Below are 19,435 nucleotides of genomic sequence, written 5' to 3' on the forward strand. Positions count from 1 at the left end.
ACAGTGCGCATATAAAAGAATATATTAAAGGATCAATGCATTTAAGATCAACAGTGATCACAAAACAGCATTCAGGTGCTATATCGAAGATGGCGAAGCTATTAATAAAGTGGATGGAAAATCAGATTCAGAAGCAAGTGTCCTTGAGTCCAATGGCCATTCAAGCAAAAGCAAGAAGTATTTATGAAGGTATTAAGGATAAGTACGACAAACCCGAAGCCAAGTTCATGGCAAGCAACGGGTGGTTTTAATAGGTTCAAGCATCATGCCGGGTTCGAAAACATTAAAGTATGCGGTGAAGTCGTCAGTGCCAATTCTGCATCTGCAGAGAAATTTTGCAATGTGTTGGGAAAAACCCCTTCTAAATCTCCACAGCAGCCTGCTTATCAGCTGGAGAGTTAATTCTGGCAACGATGCTCAAAAGGTAAAACTTGATATTTTGTTATGCCTGTCTCCCCTCTCTTTTTGTAATTTTATAATTTTGAAATTTAGTAATTTTGTACACTTTTGTGTATTTTTGTATATTTTTGGATCCACTATGGAAATGTTCCATCAAGTTAGTAGCAAGAGTAGATGGGAGTAGATTCTAAAGAATTGAATACGAAATGTTTACAATTATAAGTATGTTAACATTAAAAATACAATTTTTTTTTTTTTTGATAATGAGAAACAACATGCATTTTACATCCAATTCCTATTTTTAATTTAAATGAAGATATAACGGAAAGAATTAAGTTTTATAAATAGTATCAGTAAGTTGCTTGATACAAACTGTATAACACAAAACAATTTCATATTCAAAAAAAAAAAAAGATTATAAGCAGAAAAATATTATGTGGTTGTGAGGCTAGGTATATTCTAAAGGATTTAAGAAAATTTGGTATTGTGCGATTTAAATATTTTTATAAAATTTCATAAGGTCATTTGTCAATTTGGTAAAATCTAATTTCAACAAATACCAATATGCAATCAAGTTACTAAAGGAGTTTAGCAATCTAAAGCATATTATGAGAAAACTGACTAAAAATGCAAAGAAAAGTAAAGAATTCTTTGCTTATGTCATTAGACGGAAAGTGATGAACCACATTGGCCCATTAGATATGAATGCCATAACTATTGATGATCCTGTTTATGTTGCTCACAAATCAAATATTTTGTACCTACATTTACCCACGATAAAATTTTTAGAGATGGGAACATCGGAAATACGTCAAGTTATAACTAAAACTAAATGATTTTGTTAAAACTGAGAAGAAATTGGAAAAGAAAATGCCGAAGCTAAAAGTAAATAATGATACTTGTTAGAATCAGCAAAAGAGGCAGTATATTAAAATCAGCAGCAGAAGCAACTTTTAACACTGTTCCACATGAAAAATGTATAAACTGGTATTAGGGGCAAGTTACAGATAAGGTTGAGTGGCAGAATGCTGGATGGTCATTAATGGAAGCCCTCAGGATTTAGTGCTTGGCCTCTTACTGTTTAAATATTTATAAGAATAGTAAAGAAAGCATATAAAGCTTATTGCCTAAGTTCAGATGATATGAACATTGATAGGAGAGGTTAATGACAGCAATCAAGACATATTTCTATAGCAATAGCTATAAAAATTAGGTAGACAGACTGAAAGGTGGCAATTGAGGTTTACCATTAATAAATGCAAAGTACTGAATATGGACAGCAGTACTTTGTGTAATTCCTGATTAACATATCAATTAGGTTGTTTGGTAATGGAGAACAAAAGACATCTAGGGGTAATTGTATAGTCTGATGTGAGGTTCTGTGAGCAGTATGGACAGGCTTTGAGGACAACTCATAGGGTTCGCTCAATGCCATACAGGAATTTTGCCAGCAGCAACAACAAGATGATTATACTTTTGTATAAGGCAATGATTAAGGTGAATCTTGAGTAATACATGCAGCTCTAGAAGCCTTATTTTAAGAAGGATGTGAATCTCCTGGGACATGTCCAGAGAAGAGTACAACCACTCTCCGACTTACATAAGGGTTGCATTCCGCAGAACTCTACTTAAGTCGGAATTTCCCTAAATGCTTATGCAGCACTCCCAAATTTGATTGAAGCAAAAAGAAATGTTCGATGTACATGTAAATAGAATTATTTATTCAATTTTTTTTTATCTCATGCACAGAAAAAAATTATGAAAAGATAGTGTCAGGCTTAACGTCCTGCAAGTTTTATCTTTCGAGCATCGTTTCCAGAATTAACTCTCCAGCTGATAAGCACACTGCTGCAGAAGTTGAGGGCTATGGAGATTTAGAAGGGGTTTTTTCCAACACATCACAAAATTTCTCTGCAGCTGCAGAATTGGCACTGGCGACTTCACCACATACTTTAATGTTTCAGAAACCAGCATGATGCTTGAACCTATTAAACTACCCATTGCTTGCCACAAATTTGGCTTGGAATTTGCTGTGCTTATCCTTAATATCTTCAAATACTTCCTGCTTTTGACTGAATGGCCATTGGGCTCATGGGCACTTGCTTCTGAATCTGATTTTCCATCCATATTATTAATAGCTTTTCCATCTTCGATATAGCACCTGAATGCTGTTTTGTGATCACTCATTGATCCTTTAACAGGTTCTTTTATATGTGCACTATCTCTTAAAATAGTATTCATGTTGAAGCAGCAAGTTCATGTTCAGCAAGTTCAAGTATTCATGTTCATACTTCTTAAGTAATCATCTTCATTTCTAAATCAATTTTGTTTCGTTTCCTAGCACTGCCAGCACTTGCACTTTCCATTGGTCCCTTTTCCTTTACCATTTTAATAAGTAAATAGGAATGAAGAGAATATTCTGAAAATTTATTTGTTTTTTATATGATTGAAGATTTCAGTGAAGGGGAACTCATTTCACCATAATACAGTAACGTAAAACCCACAGAATTCCAGTTATCGGTATTATTGCAAATGCAATAAGATTGAGTTTACTACCCATTTATAATAGATTGTGCTAACAGAAAAGCCCAATAAACCGGAAAGTGCAAATTGTTTTTATTGTTTTGTGGTAGTGACCTCCAGAAATGTGTTTTAAAAAAATATCAAAAAGGTATTCAAAATTGATTTTTATTACAGAACATATGATAACAATGAAAGTGTAGTGCAATTTCCGTTATAAAAATGACCTTTTAGAGAGATAAATAGCTTAGTTATATATCAAAAATTTCAACTTCATGGTCTTGGAACGAATTACCAAAAAAAAAAAAAAAAAAAAAAAACACATTGTGTTATTGGGTTCACATTACAATATTTTCACGATACCTCCATTTATTCGTACGGAATGCAAAATATCTTTCCATGATTTTAAGTTTGCACCAGCTGGTAAAGACATGTATAGTCAAATTTCCGTAAGTCGAGTTTACGTAAGCCAGGGACTGGCTGTAATCAGATTAGAAATTACAGTGCTTTGAAACTTCAGCAAGACCTGGCTGAACTGTTTAAGGCTTTAAATGGATTGAGAAAATAAAAGATGAGGGTAGAACAAATTACCATTAGGTGGTGAGGAAATGCATAGTTTTAAAATAAATTTAAGGAAGAGATGGACAAATTATTAGAGAGGATGGGCAGATTTTGCATAGGTTTTTTTGTTTGGCAGTGCTTGTTATGCTTGTTTCCGTATATCATTTGCCAGTACTAATACAGTAAACCATTGATTTAGTGGACCCCAATATAACAGATTTCGGATTTAACAGACCGGACAAATAATAATAAAGTAATAAAGTAAAATACAGATTACTTGGCATAAAAAGCACAAAACAGTTTTGTAGTTTATATTCATATAAACTGGATTTCACCTCACCAATTCAATCAGCTTCTGGCTAATTTTTGAGATTTGACATATTAATCTCGACTATATTATTTTTTTTAGGTTATACAAAACTTCAATGTTATTATTAATTAAAAATTAATACTAATTACCTGTTTCCATTATTGTTTTGATAATTACCTACTTTTATTTTTATAATCAAATTCAGGAAATTGTTTTTTATTCTTTCTCAAAACATGTTCAAATAGCTGTTTTCCCAGATAACAGATAAAAGCAGGTAGTGATTTGCGAGCTGAACATGACTCGGGACACTAAACTGCAGGTCTACCGACTTGCTTTGTTTCGGTCTCAGTCTGCCTCAAGCTGTTGTGCGGTCAGGTTGTATACAGAGTGTTTCTGTGATTTCTGAATTGTGACTTTATATATTAAATAATTTTGCAATCCTTACAATTTAAAATGGTATAAGTGATAGAGGAGTTAAAAGAAAGCATGTGAACTTAAACGTGGCACAGAAATTAGAGCTAATAGAACAAGGCATCTCAGTAGCACGTGTTTGTGAAATTTACTGTGTAAAAAAACAAACTATTTCTGATATCAAAGGCCAAATTGCAACATTTCATATTTACAACAGAATATTACATATTCATTATTATAATTCAATAATTTTATATTGTACAGTACTGTATATTGTATTAAAGCTTTTTTTTTTTTTTTTTTACATTAAGAACAATAAAAAATTCCTCCCTAGGTTACATTCGATTTAACGGACTTTCGGCATTAACAGACACTCCTTCTCCCCTATTAGTCCCTTAAATCGAGGGTTTACTGTACTAATAAATAGGTGAAAGCAGATAATATTATTTTTTACTTTTCAAGAAAGAGTGAAGATTTCTTTTTATTATTATTATTATTATTCTGGTGTCATTTTTGACAATGATTTTACTTTAACGTTTTATTGGTCTAAAGAAAAATGAAAAAAATCAGTTGAAAATTATGCAAGAAGTAGTGGAAATAGTGAAGCAATTCTATTATGATTATATTTTAAAAAATTTAATTTTTTTTTTTCATAAAATGAAATGAAATTTTTGTGTTTGGTTGACTGTTTGGCTATGGCCATGAGCAACTAGTGTATTTATTCCAATTTGATGGTCGTTGTCAAGGATCCATATCTCTGTTAATAAAAAAATGAAACCTCAAAGAAACTGACTTTTAAAAAAAGCATAAACTTTTATAAATACAGATTACTTGTCATAAAAAGAACAAAACAGTTTTGTAGTTTATATTCATATAAACTGGATTTAACCTCACCAATTCAGTCGGTTTCTGGCTAATTTTTGAGATTTGACTCAGAATTGAGTCAATAAAAAATGACAACTGTAAATAAAATCATGCTCTTCTGTTGGACAGATAGTTTATACTTTAGCTAAATGCACTTTAGCTAAACTACAACACTTTAGCTAAATGCACTTCCCTTAACGTCAACAGCATTTTAGAACTCGCCTCGATATTACATGAAGCTAGACACTTTTGTTTTCAAGACCAATAATTTGGACAAATATTTAGTCTCCCCATGGAATTAGGAATTTCAGCTCCCTTATCAGAAATCTACTTAGCCATGATCAAAAACCAAGTACTCCAACCTTTTCCTTTGGTATTAAGCTCTGTATGCTGTATGCGGACGTGTTATTAATAGGAAACAGAGCCACCATTGATAATCTTTTAATTAAATTCAAAACAATACACGAAAGATTAAAATATACTCTTGAAATAGAAACTGACAATATAATCAACTTCCTTAACCTAACAATATATAAAATGGGCACCAGGCTAGGAACAAAAATTTATAGGAAAGACACACACGCAGGAAAATATGCATTTTCAATTGCATCACCCAATCAGTACAAAAAAGTCTGTTCTCTACAATCAAATCTACAATGCCATTAAGTTTAGTTCTTCACAGTACGATATATCCACTGAACTACAATATCTTACAAAGAAGTTCATAGCTAGGAAATACCCTTCACACCTAATTCAACACACAATTTCTGTTGCAAGAAATAATGTCAATAACCCACACAATCATAGCACCAACCAGAACAACAGACAAAACACACACATTTCCTCCCCTGTCACAGCAGACTCTCCAAGTGTTTTCCAGTACAGACATAACATTAATATTTTCTTCATATAATAAATTAGGGACCATGTTTAATACATATAAAGAGACACACGAATATCCAATAAGCGACATCAACAACAACATTATATATTTAATTAAATGTCAATCCGGTTGTAATGCATGCTATATTGGGAGCACTACCGCAAAATATGGCACCACAAAAGTTTCCAATACATGTGCTTATTACCACCATAATAGCTTCAGAACTAATCAAGCCGGCACCGAACTTACACAACACGTGCACTCTCACAAGCACAATCCCCTAATCGATTCAGCCATCGCAATTATTAAATTAGGATCTAGTTAACAAAATCTTCCAACACGAGGCACTTGTCATAGAATGGTGTTGCCATAACACTAAATTTAAATTTCTAAACACGAAACTTCCAACCAACCTTTCACCAGTCTGGAACCTTACACACGTAAAGTTCCCATGTCCCGAAATGCATTATGGGAACATAGGAATTCTTTAAGTACATAATTCCTTTTCTCCTATATCATTGCCAACTGAAGATGTTTTTCACGAAAGTTGCTCATTGTGACTATTGGCTTCACCTTGTTCTCATATTAATATTTTATAAATGACAACCAGGGAGAGGTAGTGCGCTTCTTCTTCCTTGAGCAAATTTTAATTACAAGTTTTTAACAATTCCGTCTTTACTTATTTTAACTTATTTTAAACTTTATTTCCACTTCAGTACCATGTAACTAAGCAGATCGATTGAGGTGAGTACCGTCAATTAAGCTCTTATTGCTATTATTATTATTGGGTCTTTTGCTGTAACTTTTCTCAGTGATTTTACATGAAAGATATTATGAAGCCTATAGGGAACAGGATTATTCTTATGCAAAGAGAATGAATGACAAAGCCATGTGTCAGTGCAAAATCTGAGGTAGAATATTTTAAAAATGCTACAAGGATGAAGAGTCGCTTTAAAAATGTCTCGGGACTCCTACAACTATAAAGAAACAAATTCATTTTGTTGCAACTTTAACTTCTCATAAGTCAAAAACTGTTTCTGAGAGCTGTGCACACACTCTCTCTCTCTCTCTCATAATGGTGTATGTAAATATCCAGATAGAATAGAAAACCAAAGTACTGAGAAAACAGTATCCACTAAGAATTGAATTTAATTACAAGAATATGCCATTATGTGATGTTCATTGTGATTGATGTCATTAAAGCCAGGAATTACAGCAAGTAATTGTATGCACTAATTTTGTTTTTAACTATGATAATGACTCCAGAAATGAAAAGTATTAGAATCTGTAATATTTTAGTACCTGTGTATGAGCTGACAGTTGAGAAGACAAATGTTGTTGTTGGACATGAATTTCTGTTAATTTTAATTTCTGGCTAATATGTGTGGAAGATGGTTGTTCCAAAGAACAGAAGCTAAACAAAGCTAAACAATGTAACAAATGCACTAAATTCCTGCTGCAGTTAAGATCAAATTTGGCAAGGTTCTGTTCCTATGTACCAAACTGTAATTGCAGCAAGGTGGGTGTAATCCTAGTTCTATCCCATGGAAATATCATTGTCTTAATAATATTTCCATGTTGATTTCCATAGTAAAGTTATTTCAGACTGCCCTCTTTTGCATGATCCTAGGAACTTGAGAGAGGTTTTGGAGACCCCACCCTAGAAGTGAGTAAAGCATTCCATGGTGGGGAAGATTTGTAAAGAATCAGTAGACATTAAAAAAAAAAAAAGAAAGAAAGAAAGAAAAGAAAAAAAAAATAAAGTAGCACTGAGAATGAAAAAGAAAGTCTGACTTTGATCAGTGCAGAGGAAGCAATATTTGTGATATGTTTTTGCTAAGAAAAGCTTTTCAGGGTGTTCAGTTTTTATGCTTATAGTTCCACTCTTAATTTCATCTTTTCAAATGCATCAAGCCAGAAGAGTGGTGAGAGGAGGTACGTTTTGTGCATATTTATAGAAGCTTTAGCTGATTCTCTTACAACAGAATTTCTAGAAATATGAACCTTTGCTATATAGTTTGTTTTCAAAGAAGTCATGTTTACAACTTCGTGGAGGGGTGACACCAAACAAAGAATCTAGAGGTACAAGCCATAGCTGCCAAACCAAAATAATGACAAATGAAATCAGTAGCAAATAAATGATGTCAGTCATTTTTTGTTATCAAGCTGCTTTCCTTAGAAAGCTGCTTGATAACAAAAAAAATATATATTTCAAGAACTGAACAAATCAGTACAAAAGGCAACTGATTTGAATAGATGATGTGTTTATACTATGCAGATAAAGGACTAAAAACTGCAATATTATTACATTTCTTTACCATTATTTTAATTTCATCTTCTGTTTTCTCAGTTATACTTTAGAAATAAACAAGGAGTTACCTTTTATTCAGTCAGTAGGATTTCTTCTTTACTAATTCTCCTTATGCGAATAAATTACGAAATGATATGTTAAAACAAGAGTACATGATTTAAAACTCAGTGTGTTCTTCACTATTGACACACAGGCAGTCCAACACCCCGGATCACAGTGATGAACCCCAACCCGACCCTAGAAATATCAAACCCCATGCAACCTTTAGTGAAGGAAGACATTTTGTCATAAACGTGAATTTGAAATACTATTAAAATGAGATAAAAGTACAATGAAACAATTAATTTAAAATCCACTGAAAATTCCTCCTTATCTGATTCGTGGTCATTGGAACGCATGCATACCAAAGACTAATCTCCTATTTATAAGATTCCAAACACACACATTTTGTTAGTTTCATCCCACCTTGTGAACATGACACTTGTCAAAAAGTTTTAGTCCGCTTAAAAAAAACGGACTTAATTTCTGTAGACAGTAATTTTCGGGAAACATATGTGAAGGGGGGTTGTTCCAGAAAACAAGTTGAAGCGGGATGCTGACCGGTTGTGGCATGTGTTCAGACTGGTTTGGAAGAGAGAGAGAGAGAGAGAGAGAGAGAGAGAGAGAGAGAGAGAGAGAGAGAGAGAGAAGCCAGTTCAGAAGAACAGAATGTTGATGAGACAGAGTGGAGAGACTTTATAAGAGATGGGTCATTAATTAACCTAACTGCCATCTTTTGAAATGAGTCCAGAAACCTGAGAGAGGCTTCTGGACTCCTTTCATGGGAGCACTGCCCCAGATGTGGAAACAATATTCCATAGTATGGCAGATTTGAGATTTGTACAGAGTGAGCAGCTGTTTAGAAGAAAAATAATTCCGAGAGCAAAAGAGGAAAGCCAGTTTTATAGATGTAGAGGAAGCAGTATTTGTGATGTGCTTATGTCAAGAGAGATTGAGTTAGATTAATCTTTAATAGAGATATGTGATCTTGTCTAGAAATATGAGTGTCATCCTTGGCCGGAAGCAGTAGCAGTTAGTTGAACATATCATTTGTAATATATATATTTGAAACCATTTATATTATTGATAATAGTCTGCAAATAAGCATTTACACTGTCTGTTAAATTTAATGCTTATTTTAAATTAATAATATTTATAAAACTTAATTGTTTAATATTTCTTAATTTAAAATTAAAAACAGGAACTGCATATAAAATCCAGATTCTTCCTTGTCATCAAAAATTATTTTTATATTAATATTCTTAATTGTAAACATTTTATATTCAACTTTTTAGAATTTCTGTCACTGACCTGTACACAAGATTTCAAGGTGTATTAAGAAACTTATTTAGTTTGTAGTTTTAGTGACCGAGTTATGGGAGGTGATGGAGATACTCTTCTTCTCTTCTGGTACATCAATTAAACTAAACTTAATTAATCACGTGATATAAGTGTTTATCTTACTTCATACTCAGATGTAAAGAACTTTTATTAATCAAAGAAAAACTTGTTTGTTACCACAAACAAAAAATATTGCCACATTCTTTATATCTCATTAACCCTTCAATCATCACATGACCTTTTGTTTCTGCAAAAGGTCATGTGATACTCCTAATTGCATGGATCACTATTATCATCTAATTTAAAAAAATTATTTTTGCACTTGTAGATTGCTTTTTTCTTTATGATCTTATGAGAGGTGTGTTCTGTAATGTATTCAAAGATGTGATATGCAACTTTTAATGTTCCTGCAGGAAAAAGTGCTCAAATAAATAATCTTGCCATCTTCTGTAAAACACTGATAGAAAATATTTTAGCATTTCATTGATGTTAAACAAGGAATAATAATTTTGGCTTCCAGCATATGTGTATTATGCTATGTCATTTTTTTTAGCAGCACAGTGTGCAGGATCCAGTACTGAAGAAGTAGTACAAGAAATATTATGAAGCATCTGAGAATTATCTATATTCCTTATATAAATTAAAAACAGATTTTACTCTATGCATGTTTAAGTGTTCAGATTTTCACTATTTTCCAAAATAACTGAATGCATTTTATTACAGTAGAAGTATAGAAATGTTATTTGTAAATCAAATAGGAAACTTAGGAAGCTGTGAATTGTGGCTCAAGTGCTATATTAGGACTGTTATTTTTACAGGCCATGTTCAGAACAAATCATATTTAAAAAAAATATATAACCACTGAATTACACATAGGCTCTCTCAGTTGATCCATTCTAATACTCCCATTTCAATCTCAACACTAAAATTCATATACACCAATTTTCTACATTGTGACATGGCAGCATCTGCTTACTGCATGATTACACAATGAACAGGAATGGGAATGTTGGCCTCTAGAACCAATACTGATATCAAGATTGGAATAAAATAACTGCAGTGTTCTTGTTCTGTTTATACAGAACAAGAACACTGCAGATTAGTCACGTGGATGACTATTGTCATCCAGTTTTGTTTGTGTTCAAGTTACTTAGACTTTTGACTGTTGATCTAAAATTATACTGAAACTATGAATTACCATTAGAAAGGTGCTGAGAACTTAATCCTTATAGATGCAAGCACTAATCATGGGCAACAGTTTTAAATATGGATGATGATTGTAATCCATATGATGAATTTACGGTTAAGAAAAGTACTTGTGAACTATGCCATAGCTTATTTAAACTTAGAACTCTTTGAATACATAGTACATTAACACTTAAAATTAAATGTAATAACTCCCCATATTGTAAATGGTGTGAGTAAAATCCTAATACAAGTAATATTGTTACTGAGAAACAAGGTACTTTTACATTGTTATCAATATCATTGATAACAATGTCAAAGTAATTCAAACTCACTTTGTCAGACCTCTAATCATATGATAAAATGAAAAATAAAACCTTTCCCTCAAAGGGGTAAGGTTTTTATTATTCATTTCATCATATGATTAGATGTCTGCTGTACTAGGTCCAAATTACTCTTACGTTGTTATCAACAATATTGGAACTGGGTTTCTCTGGAAATATCATGGTCTGTTTGTTTGATAGCTACTATTGAAATTTCAGTGTCATGCCTCTTACATCACAGAAAATTATTATTATTTTTAATTTTTTATTGTAATTCTAAGTTTTAATGTACTGTGAGTTAGAAGAGTTTTGAGTTTGAAGAAGTCTATAGAATAAATCACAGATAATTTCTTTAAAAGAACATTTATAGATTGCATATTTGTATGCAATGAATTTTATTTAATTTAATTTTATTTATTTGTTTGTTTTATTTATTCTAGCCCAAAGTGAAAGAATTTGGTATTGATGAAAAGAATATGTTTGAATTTTGGGATGTATGTATTGCCTTTGCTTCTTTAAAATAATATAAAGGATGCTAAAACTTTTAAAATATTTAGAATATTTTGAATATTTTTTACCATAAAAATAAACTTTTTTCCAATATCTGTTTATTTACTGTGTTTGACTGCTGACACTTATTTTCTAAATGACTATTTGTTAGTCTCCATTCCCTGATTACTTGTTTTTATTTTAAAATTGTGTTTTAATATTTTTCTGGAAATTGATCATTTTTTCTTTAGATATCTAGAAACAAATCAACTTTAGTAATGAATACGTTCTGAATGTGCATTAAGTGCGTTAAACTCAATTTAAAATCATTTTCCACAGCAGTAAATCAGTAAGCAACTTTTGCAGTAATATAGGGAGTTTCATTTAAATGCAATCCAGACTGCAGCAGTAATAATGAGTTTTGATAATACAGTAGAGTGTCAGTTATCCGGAATAATTAATGTCAGACCTCTTCCGGATAGCAAATTTTCCAGATAATTGAATGTAAGATTAAATAAATTTGTTATTAATGTATTAAGGTAAAAGAAAAAAGCTTTAAATATTGTGAAAAAAACTATTTAATTAAAAAACAATAATAATAACTTGTATATAAATTACCACATTTACATATTCAGATAGGTATTTTACTGCAAATTTTATGTAGAAAAAATTAAAGTAATTTTTTAAACGTTCTATTTTTTAACGTTCTATTGATTGTTTTTTTGTTTCATTTGTTGTGGCTTTTTTTTTTTTTTTTTCTCTCTCTCTCTCTCTCTCTCTTCTACTAATTCTCAAGTTCCTTAACAATATTGCTTTGATTATATCACATTCTTTCTGTTTTTCTGCCCATTTTAGTGCTGTTTCTTTTTGTTGACATTTTACTGTAAAAAAACTGAGAAAAATAATAAAATATGAAATTAAGAGAACAAAATATGCCATGGAAAATTGGGTTCACGGAAGCAAATGACTAAACTCTATCACTCATGGTTTCTGGTTTCCTAATCCAATATTTCACCAGATATACTAAGTAAAAAAAAAAAACACAGAAATATTCTGGTAACATAATAAACATTTGTCTCAAATACTACCATTAAAAAAAAAGAAGAAAAATCAGCCTTTCAAATTATTCCAAATAACTGACGTTCTACTGTATTAATATAGCAGAGAAATGTTTTTAATTTTTTATTTGTTAGGAAAATGTAAGACAACTTAGAGCAGCTGTTAAAAATGGCCATTACCTCAAAGATAAGCATACATCATTTTAGTATCAGTAAAAAGCAGTATGTACTGGAACTTAAGAACAAGTTTGAGCTTCTGCAGACTGCTCAGGACCAAGATATCGACAAGGAATATTACAACTTTCTGAAAGTGATAAAGCCCAAGAAACCTATAGGGAAAAAGAAATCCAAAGAAGAAAAATTAGTCAAGAAACACTTGTCATCATGAACCGAAGATGACAAATGAAGAGCAAGAAAAACACTGACAGGGAGAAAATTGAGTATACTGAGTTATGTAAAGCCATTAGAAAGAGACTCAGAGAGGACATAAGAAGATTTAACACAAGAAAAGTAGAACAAGCATTAAGGAAAAACAAAGGATTTAAATCAGCAGCCATGAGCAGTAATACAGAAAGACAAATGATACTGAAACTGAAGAATAGCAATGGCGTACTTATAAACAGCAGAGAGGGCATAATTCAAATAGCAGAAGACTACTATAGAGAATTATACAAGGAGCGAGGGAATGATGCCAGCAGTGAGGAAGATGGATTGCAAAGTAGCAACACATACGACATACCCGATATTCTTCCTGATGAGGTAGAACATGCATTGAAGAAAATGAAGAATCAGAAAGCCCCGGGGGAAGATGAAGTTACTGTAGAGTTGTTAAAATTGGAAGGAAGAGACATAACACAAAAACTGGCAAGGCTCTTCACAAAGTGCATTCGAAAAGGTGTGACGCCGAAGCAGTGGAATAATGCAATCATAGTTTTGCTGCATAAGAAAGGAGATAAATCAGAAATTGGAAATTATAGACCAATTAGCTTGTTATCCCACATCTACAAATTGTTCACAAGGGTCATTACTAACAGATTAGAAAGAATACTTGATGAGAATCAATCGAAAGAGCAAGCTGGCTTTAGGACAGGATTCTCAACTATGGATCACCTTCATGTAATATCACAGCTAATGGAGAAAGCAAATGAATATAAAACACCATTATGCCTGGCATTTGTGGATTATGAAAAGGCATTTGACTCTATACAGCATAAGGCAATGTTTCAGGCACTAGAAAGACAAGGCATAGATACCCCACATATTATGATTTTGAAGAAAATATATGAGAATGCTATGTCCTTTATTAGTTATTAGCATTCATTCATGGATTCTGTAGAACATGAAGTAGGCCTCCAAAGAAAGAAAGAAAATTAGACTTTGTGAAAACAGTGATGTGGATCAATGCTTATGCAGTTGGGCTAGCCGGGTGGGTAAAGTGCCTGCCTGGCAACCCAAAGATCGCAGGTTCAAATCCCGCTTTGGGCTTGGATCAAAGTAGTGCAAAAACCTTGGGAGGTGGATTATGGCCACAGAAGCCGATGCGCCAACAACTACCAAAAAAAAAGCAGTTGGTTTCTACAGAAGCATAGTGAAGGAGTACTGATAAATGAGATAATTTTTGAAGCACAAGCACTTAAATTTCATAAGCTACTTGGTGGAGATGACACATTTAAAGCTTCTGATGAGTGGCTTTGGAGATGGAAGGCTTGTCGTGGGATATCGCAGGTTAGTCTTGTACTATAAACGTCTCCCCGACAAGTCACTGAATATTAAAAAGGCAACCAACAAAGTGAGCATGAAAACTAACAAAGAGAGAATTACTGTGCTACTGTGTGCAAACAAGACTGGAAATTACAAGCTAAAGTCATTGTGCATCAGTAAAAGTCAAAATACCCTCTGTTTTAAGCACGCCAAAATGAAATCTCTACCTGTGATTTATAAAAAATAGTTCCAACACTTGATTGATGAGTGATACATTTGCTTAATGGTTTGAAAGTGAGTTTATATCATTACTGAGATGCCACTTTCTTTCCAAAAATCTTGATAAAATGTTCCGTTACTGTTGGATCACTGCCCAGGCTCCAAGTGGCATCTCAGTAATGATACAAACCCACTAATGCTGATAGGAGCTAAACCTAGCTAAGCAATACCTCCCCCTATGTCAGGGATATTAGCATCATATCACAGTAGCACTCAGCAGTCTTGTATGGAGAGTAGAAACATGGGCATTGGTGGTCCCCACAACTCTCAAACCATTGTATGCTTCAGAATACTGGCTACTCAGGTGGATAGCTCATAAACATGTTGTGCCCCTATCAGCATTAGCACAGCCTAGTACAATCCCTAAAAATCCCAATCTCCATTTCTCAGTCTTTGAGAGAAGACTCACTACCACCATTAATATGCTCATAGGATGTATTTCAGCCTCAGATCTGTGGGATTGTGTTCACTGAAGGATCCCACTCTGTATTCTTCAGGCAACTCATTCTCTAGCCATCAGTAGAAACAGGCTGCATCTGACTGACAGATTTCTCCCCGGACAAATGCTGCAAGCTGCACACTCTCTCAGTGTGGACCTTTATACAAATTTGTAAATTTGCTACCAGTAAAAATTATGAAATAGAAAATCTTAGAACACAGAGCTATTCTTATACCCTAGCAAGCACTACAAATTCAGTCAAATTCTTAATATTTTGACTAAATGAACCTTGCAAACTTGCTAATTCTGTTAAAATAGCATTTCCTGTTAAGGGTATGTTGGAGGGTATTATATATAGTATCAATTTTCATAGCTAACTCTATATTAACTCACTCTGTTAATCCTATTGACCCCTGACATGGATGATACTGGTTATCTTGATGTCAGCTTCCTCCTTGTCAGTTAATTTATCTATTATATCAGTCCCTGTCCATTTTTTCTGGCTGTAGAAGAAACCTGCCTTCATGTATGTACTTCATTGCTTTTATATATTTGGCAACAAAGATTTATTTATTTATATATGCAGATGATGATGGTTATAAAGAACAGATAGTTGATACTTCCCCATAACTAGCAGTAAAAGCAGGCAAGCACTGTGGAATATACAATATAAAGTAATTATTGCTGTTTTTAATTTCACTACGATTTATATGTGTTCCTAACACAAGTTTTAACATAATAAAAACAGCTATAATTATTGTGTGTGTGTGTGTGTGTGTGTGTGTGTGTGTGTGTGTGTGTGTGTGTGTGTGTGTGTGTGTGTGTGTGTGTGTGTGTGTGTGTGTGTGTGAGTGAGTGAGTGAGTGAGTGAGTGAGTGATTAGTTGACTGGCATAAAATATGGTCAGACTTCATCTTTAGTTTATTAATTATTAATCATTTGATTATGCCCCTTGCTACTCTCAGCTGTTCTAAAGTGATGTCAAGCTAATCAATGACTTATATAATCTATTAGCAAGATCAGTTTATACATAAGTTATGAAGTTTACTAAAAATAATAATGCAAAAAAAAGAGAGATTTCACCCATTTTTTGCATGGATTAAAAGTAAAGGTAAACTGCAGCCATTATTAATCCACTGCAGGATGGAAGCCTCCTCAACAATTCACGTTGAGGGAAATGGACCATAATCTGCCATGCTGATCCAGTGCAGGTTAGCAGATCGACTATATTTAGCAGTCAGGAGCTTCAGCCCCGGTCTAGCACACTCACTTCAGCCTCGGTCTAGTACTAGTACTGTAGCACACTCTCTTTGGGTGTGCTACAGTACTCCCACTCCTGACCACTTGGCTGCAGAGGCCTTGGATTACAAGTATTAAACATCAAATAATATCCTCCCAAAATTTGGATTCTTTTTTTTAACAGGCATGTCCAATTGTACACAGTAAACAGTAATGCATATTTTAACATATTAATGTACAGCTTGTGTTCATTAAACTCTATGATAATGGCAGCAGAAATACAAAACTTAGCAATCTTTTTATCAGTGCAAGAAATTTATCAAATTTAACAACAAAATTATCACTTTTCATATTGACTGAATTGACATGTTATGTGTTTGTTCGTGAATGGCTGCCATAATTAAACTAAATTATTAATATTTTAAATGAGAATTACAAAAATTTTGTACAGTGTTAATAAGAGTTACCTTATTAAAAAATTTTACCAATATGTTCTGATCTTGTACTGATATTTCAAACCCGTATAAATTTAAATGGACATATTTTGGTCCCTTGAACTTCGAATTAACAAGGTTTTATTGTATTTATTAATTAAATCCTCAGATTTATTCTTAATATCATTAGTACCAACATATACAATATCTTTTGTGCCCTTAAAAGATAGCTGCTCTGTAACATCATTAACTTTTGCTCTTGGCAGACGTTCTGCCATGATGGTCCTATTCAATCTGATCTTTTTACCCGATAATAATGTCCCCAATAATAGCTACTTCTCATGGAACTAGTACACTATGCCTTTGAAGATACTGTTTTGTTGTCCAATGCATGAGTGTAGGTTCTGAAATTAAGGTAGGCAGCTGAGTGCTTGATCAGTTCCTCATTTTAGTTTCTTTGTGGATATTAGCCCTGTTCTTCAAACCTTCATATAGGTCCATCAGAATGCTGAATTTGTACTTAATCTCCTCATGCTATTTGCATTAAAAACACACAAAGACATCCCCTTGGTTCTATCATATCCTTCCACAGACAACATGGCAGGCAAGTGACAAGCAGAACACTGTATAAAGCCCTGATTTGTAAGAGAACCGTTGTCAGCATTTCTCCTCCAAGCCAAAGTATTCCTGGTACGTTGAGCTTCTTGCTTTGCTGCTAGTTTGATTTCACTGTAATTTTAATATAAAAATACCACATAAAACTAAGATACAAGTGATAATAACTACACTGCTCCCAGATTATGCGATGTCAATATGTACTGTGCTGTTTTGATTTACATTATGTACTCTGTGATACAATTATATTATAAAATCATGTTTATATTATTAATTTATAGTTTACAGAATTAATAAAAACATTTATAATATTAACATTCTACCTAATAATAATTGCTAATAATTTCTCCAGCTCTTCTTTAACCTTTACATAGAAGAATACTAAAGAGCATTTATATTGTTCTTATATTGGTACAAAGAACAATGGTAGTAGAATTTTCTCCCACTTTGACTTTGGTTTAAGCAATTTTAAAGGCCTAGTATGAAACAACTATGCCTATTGTATCAGATAAACACAAATAATAACTGAACTATTAATTTTAAACTTTAAATGGATAACAATTTTAATTTTAAATGGATAACAAAAATCAATTTTTAGGAAACACAAAGGTCTACTTAGTAGCTTTGAAAATTTGCTCCAGCTCCTTGCTTGTGCATGCATACAAACTCTTCACTGTTTCCTGCAACTTTGCAAAGTTTTTCTCTGGCAGATATTGGCACCAATCTGTTCACTGTTTGTTTTTTCAGGCTTTGTGGGTCGTTGAATAAACTTTTTCCTTGAAAAAAAGACTTTTCAGGTATGGAGATTGTGATGGCCATGAGCAAAGTCATCAAAAAAACTTGCAGTAAAATAGTTGTGTTTACAGCATGGACTGTTGCCCCATAAATGTTGAAACCAGCAGTCATGTTAATTTTCTTCTGCCAGAGAGATAAATTGGCCCAGAATATTTTAATACCCTTCACCATTCTGTGATGTCTGCTCAAAATACAGTGGTCTCACAGTTTGTCTTTGTTATACAGCAGGCCCTCATTATAATACTGTTCGCTTTATGCTGATTCACTATAACGCTGTTCTTATATTATAACCCGTATCTGACTATAACGCTCCTTTACAGATTGCATTTTTGGCATATTTAACAAAATTGTTTCATTTGATGGAGTAGATTGCTTGAAAATGAATAGCAAAACAGCATTAAAACATTTCCCACGCCGACTTGAGAAATTTTCCCACTCTCAGTGAAATTTTCTCGCACACTAATTTAATTGCAGTAATTGCAGTACAGTGATTTGTTACGTAGTTCCGAGACAACATTTTAAAAAATTATCAAGTATATTGCTTGTAATATTTGCGTTATATGTATTTATCCAGAGTCTAGTCATCGCTCAGTACAGCATTAGACATCGTGCATAATGGACAGTTTACTCGAATATTGTATAATAATTAATGCAACCAACACAGTTACATTTTCGAAGAGTTAATAATGGCGGATAAGAATGAAAAGGCAACAATGTCTGGACGCAGTACAAAGACTACAAATGTAAGAAAAAGACTGAATTTGAAAATTAAATTAGTCGTTTTGAAGCAAATCGATTCCGGTCAACGACAAGTAGATGTGTGCCGTAATTTAGGACTGGCAAGTTTAACTGTAAGAACAATTATAAAAAATAAAAGAATTAATTTTAGCAGCAGGAAAGACAGCTGTTCCACTGCAAGCAACTAGGGCTAGGCCAGCTATTAGGATTGAAATGGAGAGACTTTAACTAATTTTATTGAAGATGATATCCAATGCAGAATTCAGTTAAGTTAAATTTTATAAAAAAAAAAAAAAATGTGAACCATTTAAAACTAGTAAGGGCTGGTTGAATAGATTTAAAATCCATGGAGAAGCTGCAAGTGCGGATCAAGGAGTCGAAACTTTCAAAAAAGAACTTGTTAAAATTATTGAAGAGGGGTATTATGTGTTATACTTCTCAACAAATTTTTAACATAGATGAAGCAGGACTTTTTTGGAAACAAATGCCTAAAAGAAGTTT

General features: G+C 32.9%; 1 protein-coding gene across 1 annotated transcript in view; it reads left to right on the plus strand.

Annotated features, from left to right (window-relative positions):
• The window catches only part of Pgi (glucose-6-phosphate isomerase), a 251,466-nt gene that overhangs the window by 138,460 nt on the left and 93,571 nt on the right, over window positions 1-19,435 (plus strand). The window contains exon 8 of the mRNA XM_090381526.1: window positions 11,588-11,641. Coding sequence (XP_090237652.1) covers window positions 11,588-11,641 — 54 coding nt within the window. The remainder of the gene's footprint in view (window positions 1-11,587; window positions 11,642-19,435) is intronic.

Source organism: Mastigoproctus giganteus, chromosome 9 (assembly GCF_048544385.1).
Source record: "Mastigoproctus giganteus isolate SK-2022 chromosome 9, ASM4854438v1, whole genome shotgun sequence".
Classification (NCBI taxonomy): domain Eukaryota; kingdom Metazoa; phylum Arthropoda; class Arachnida; order Uropygi; family Thelyphonidae; genus Mastigoproctus; species Mastigoproctus giganteus.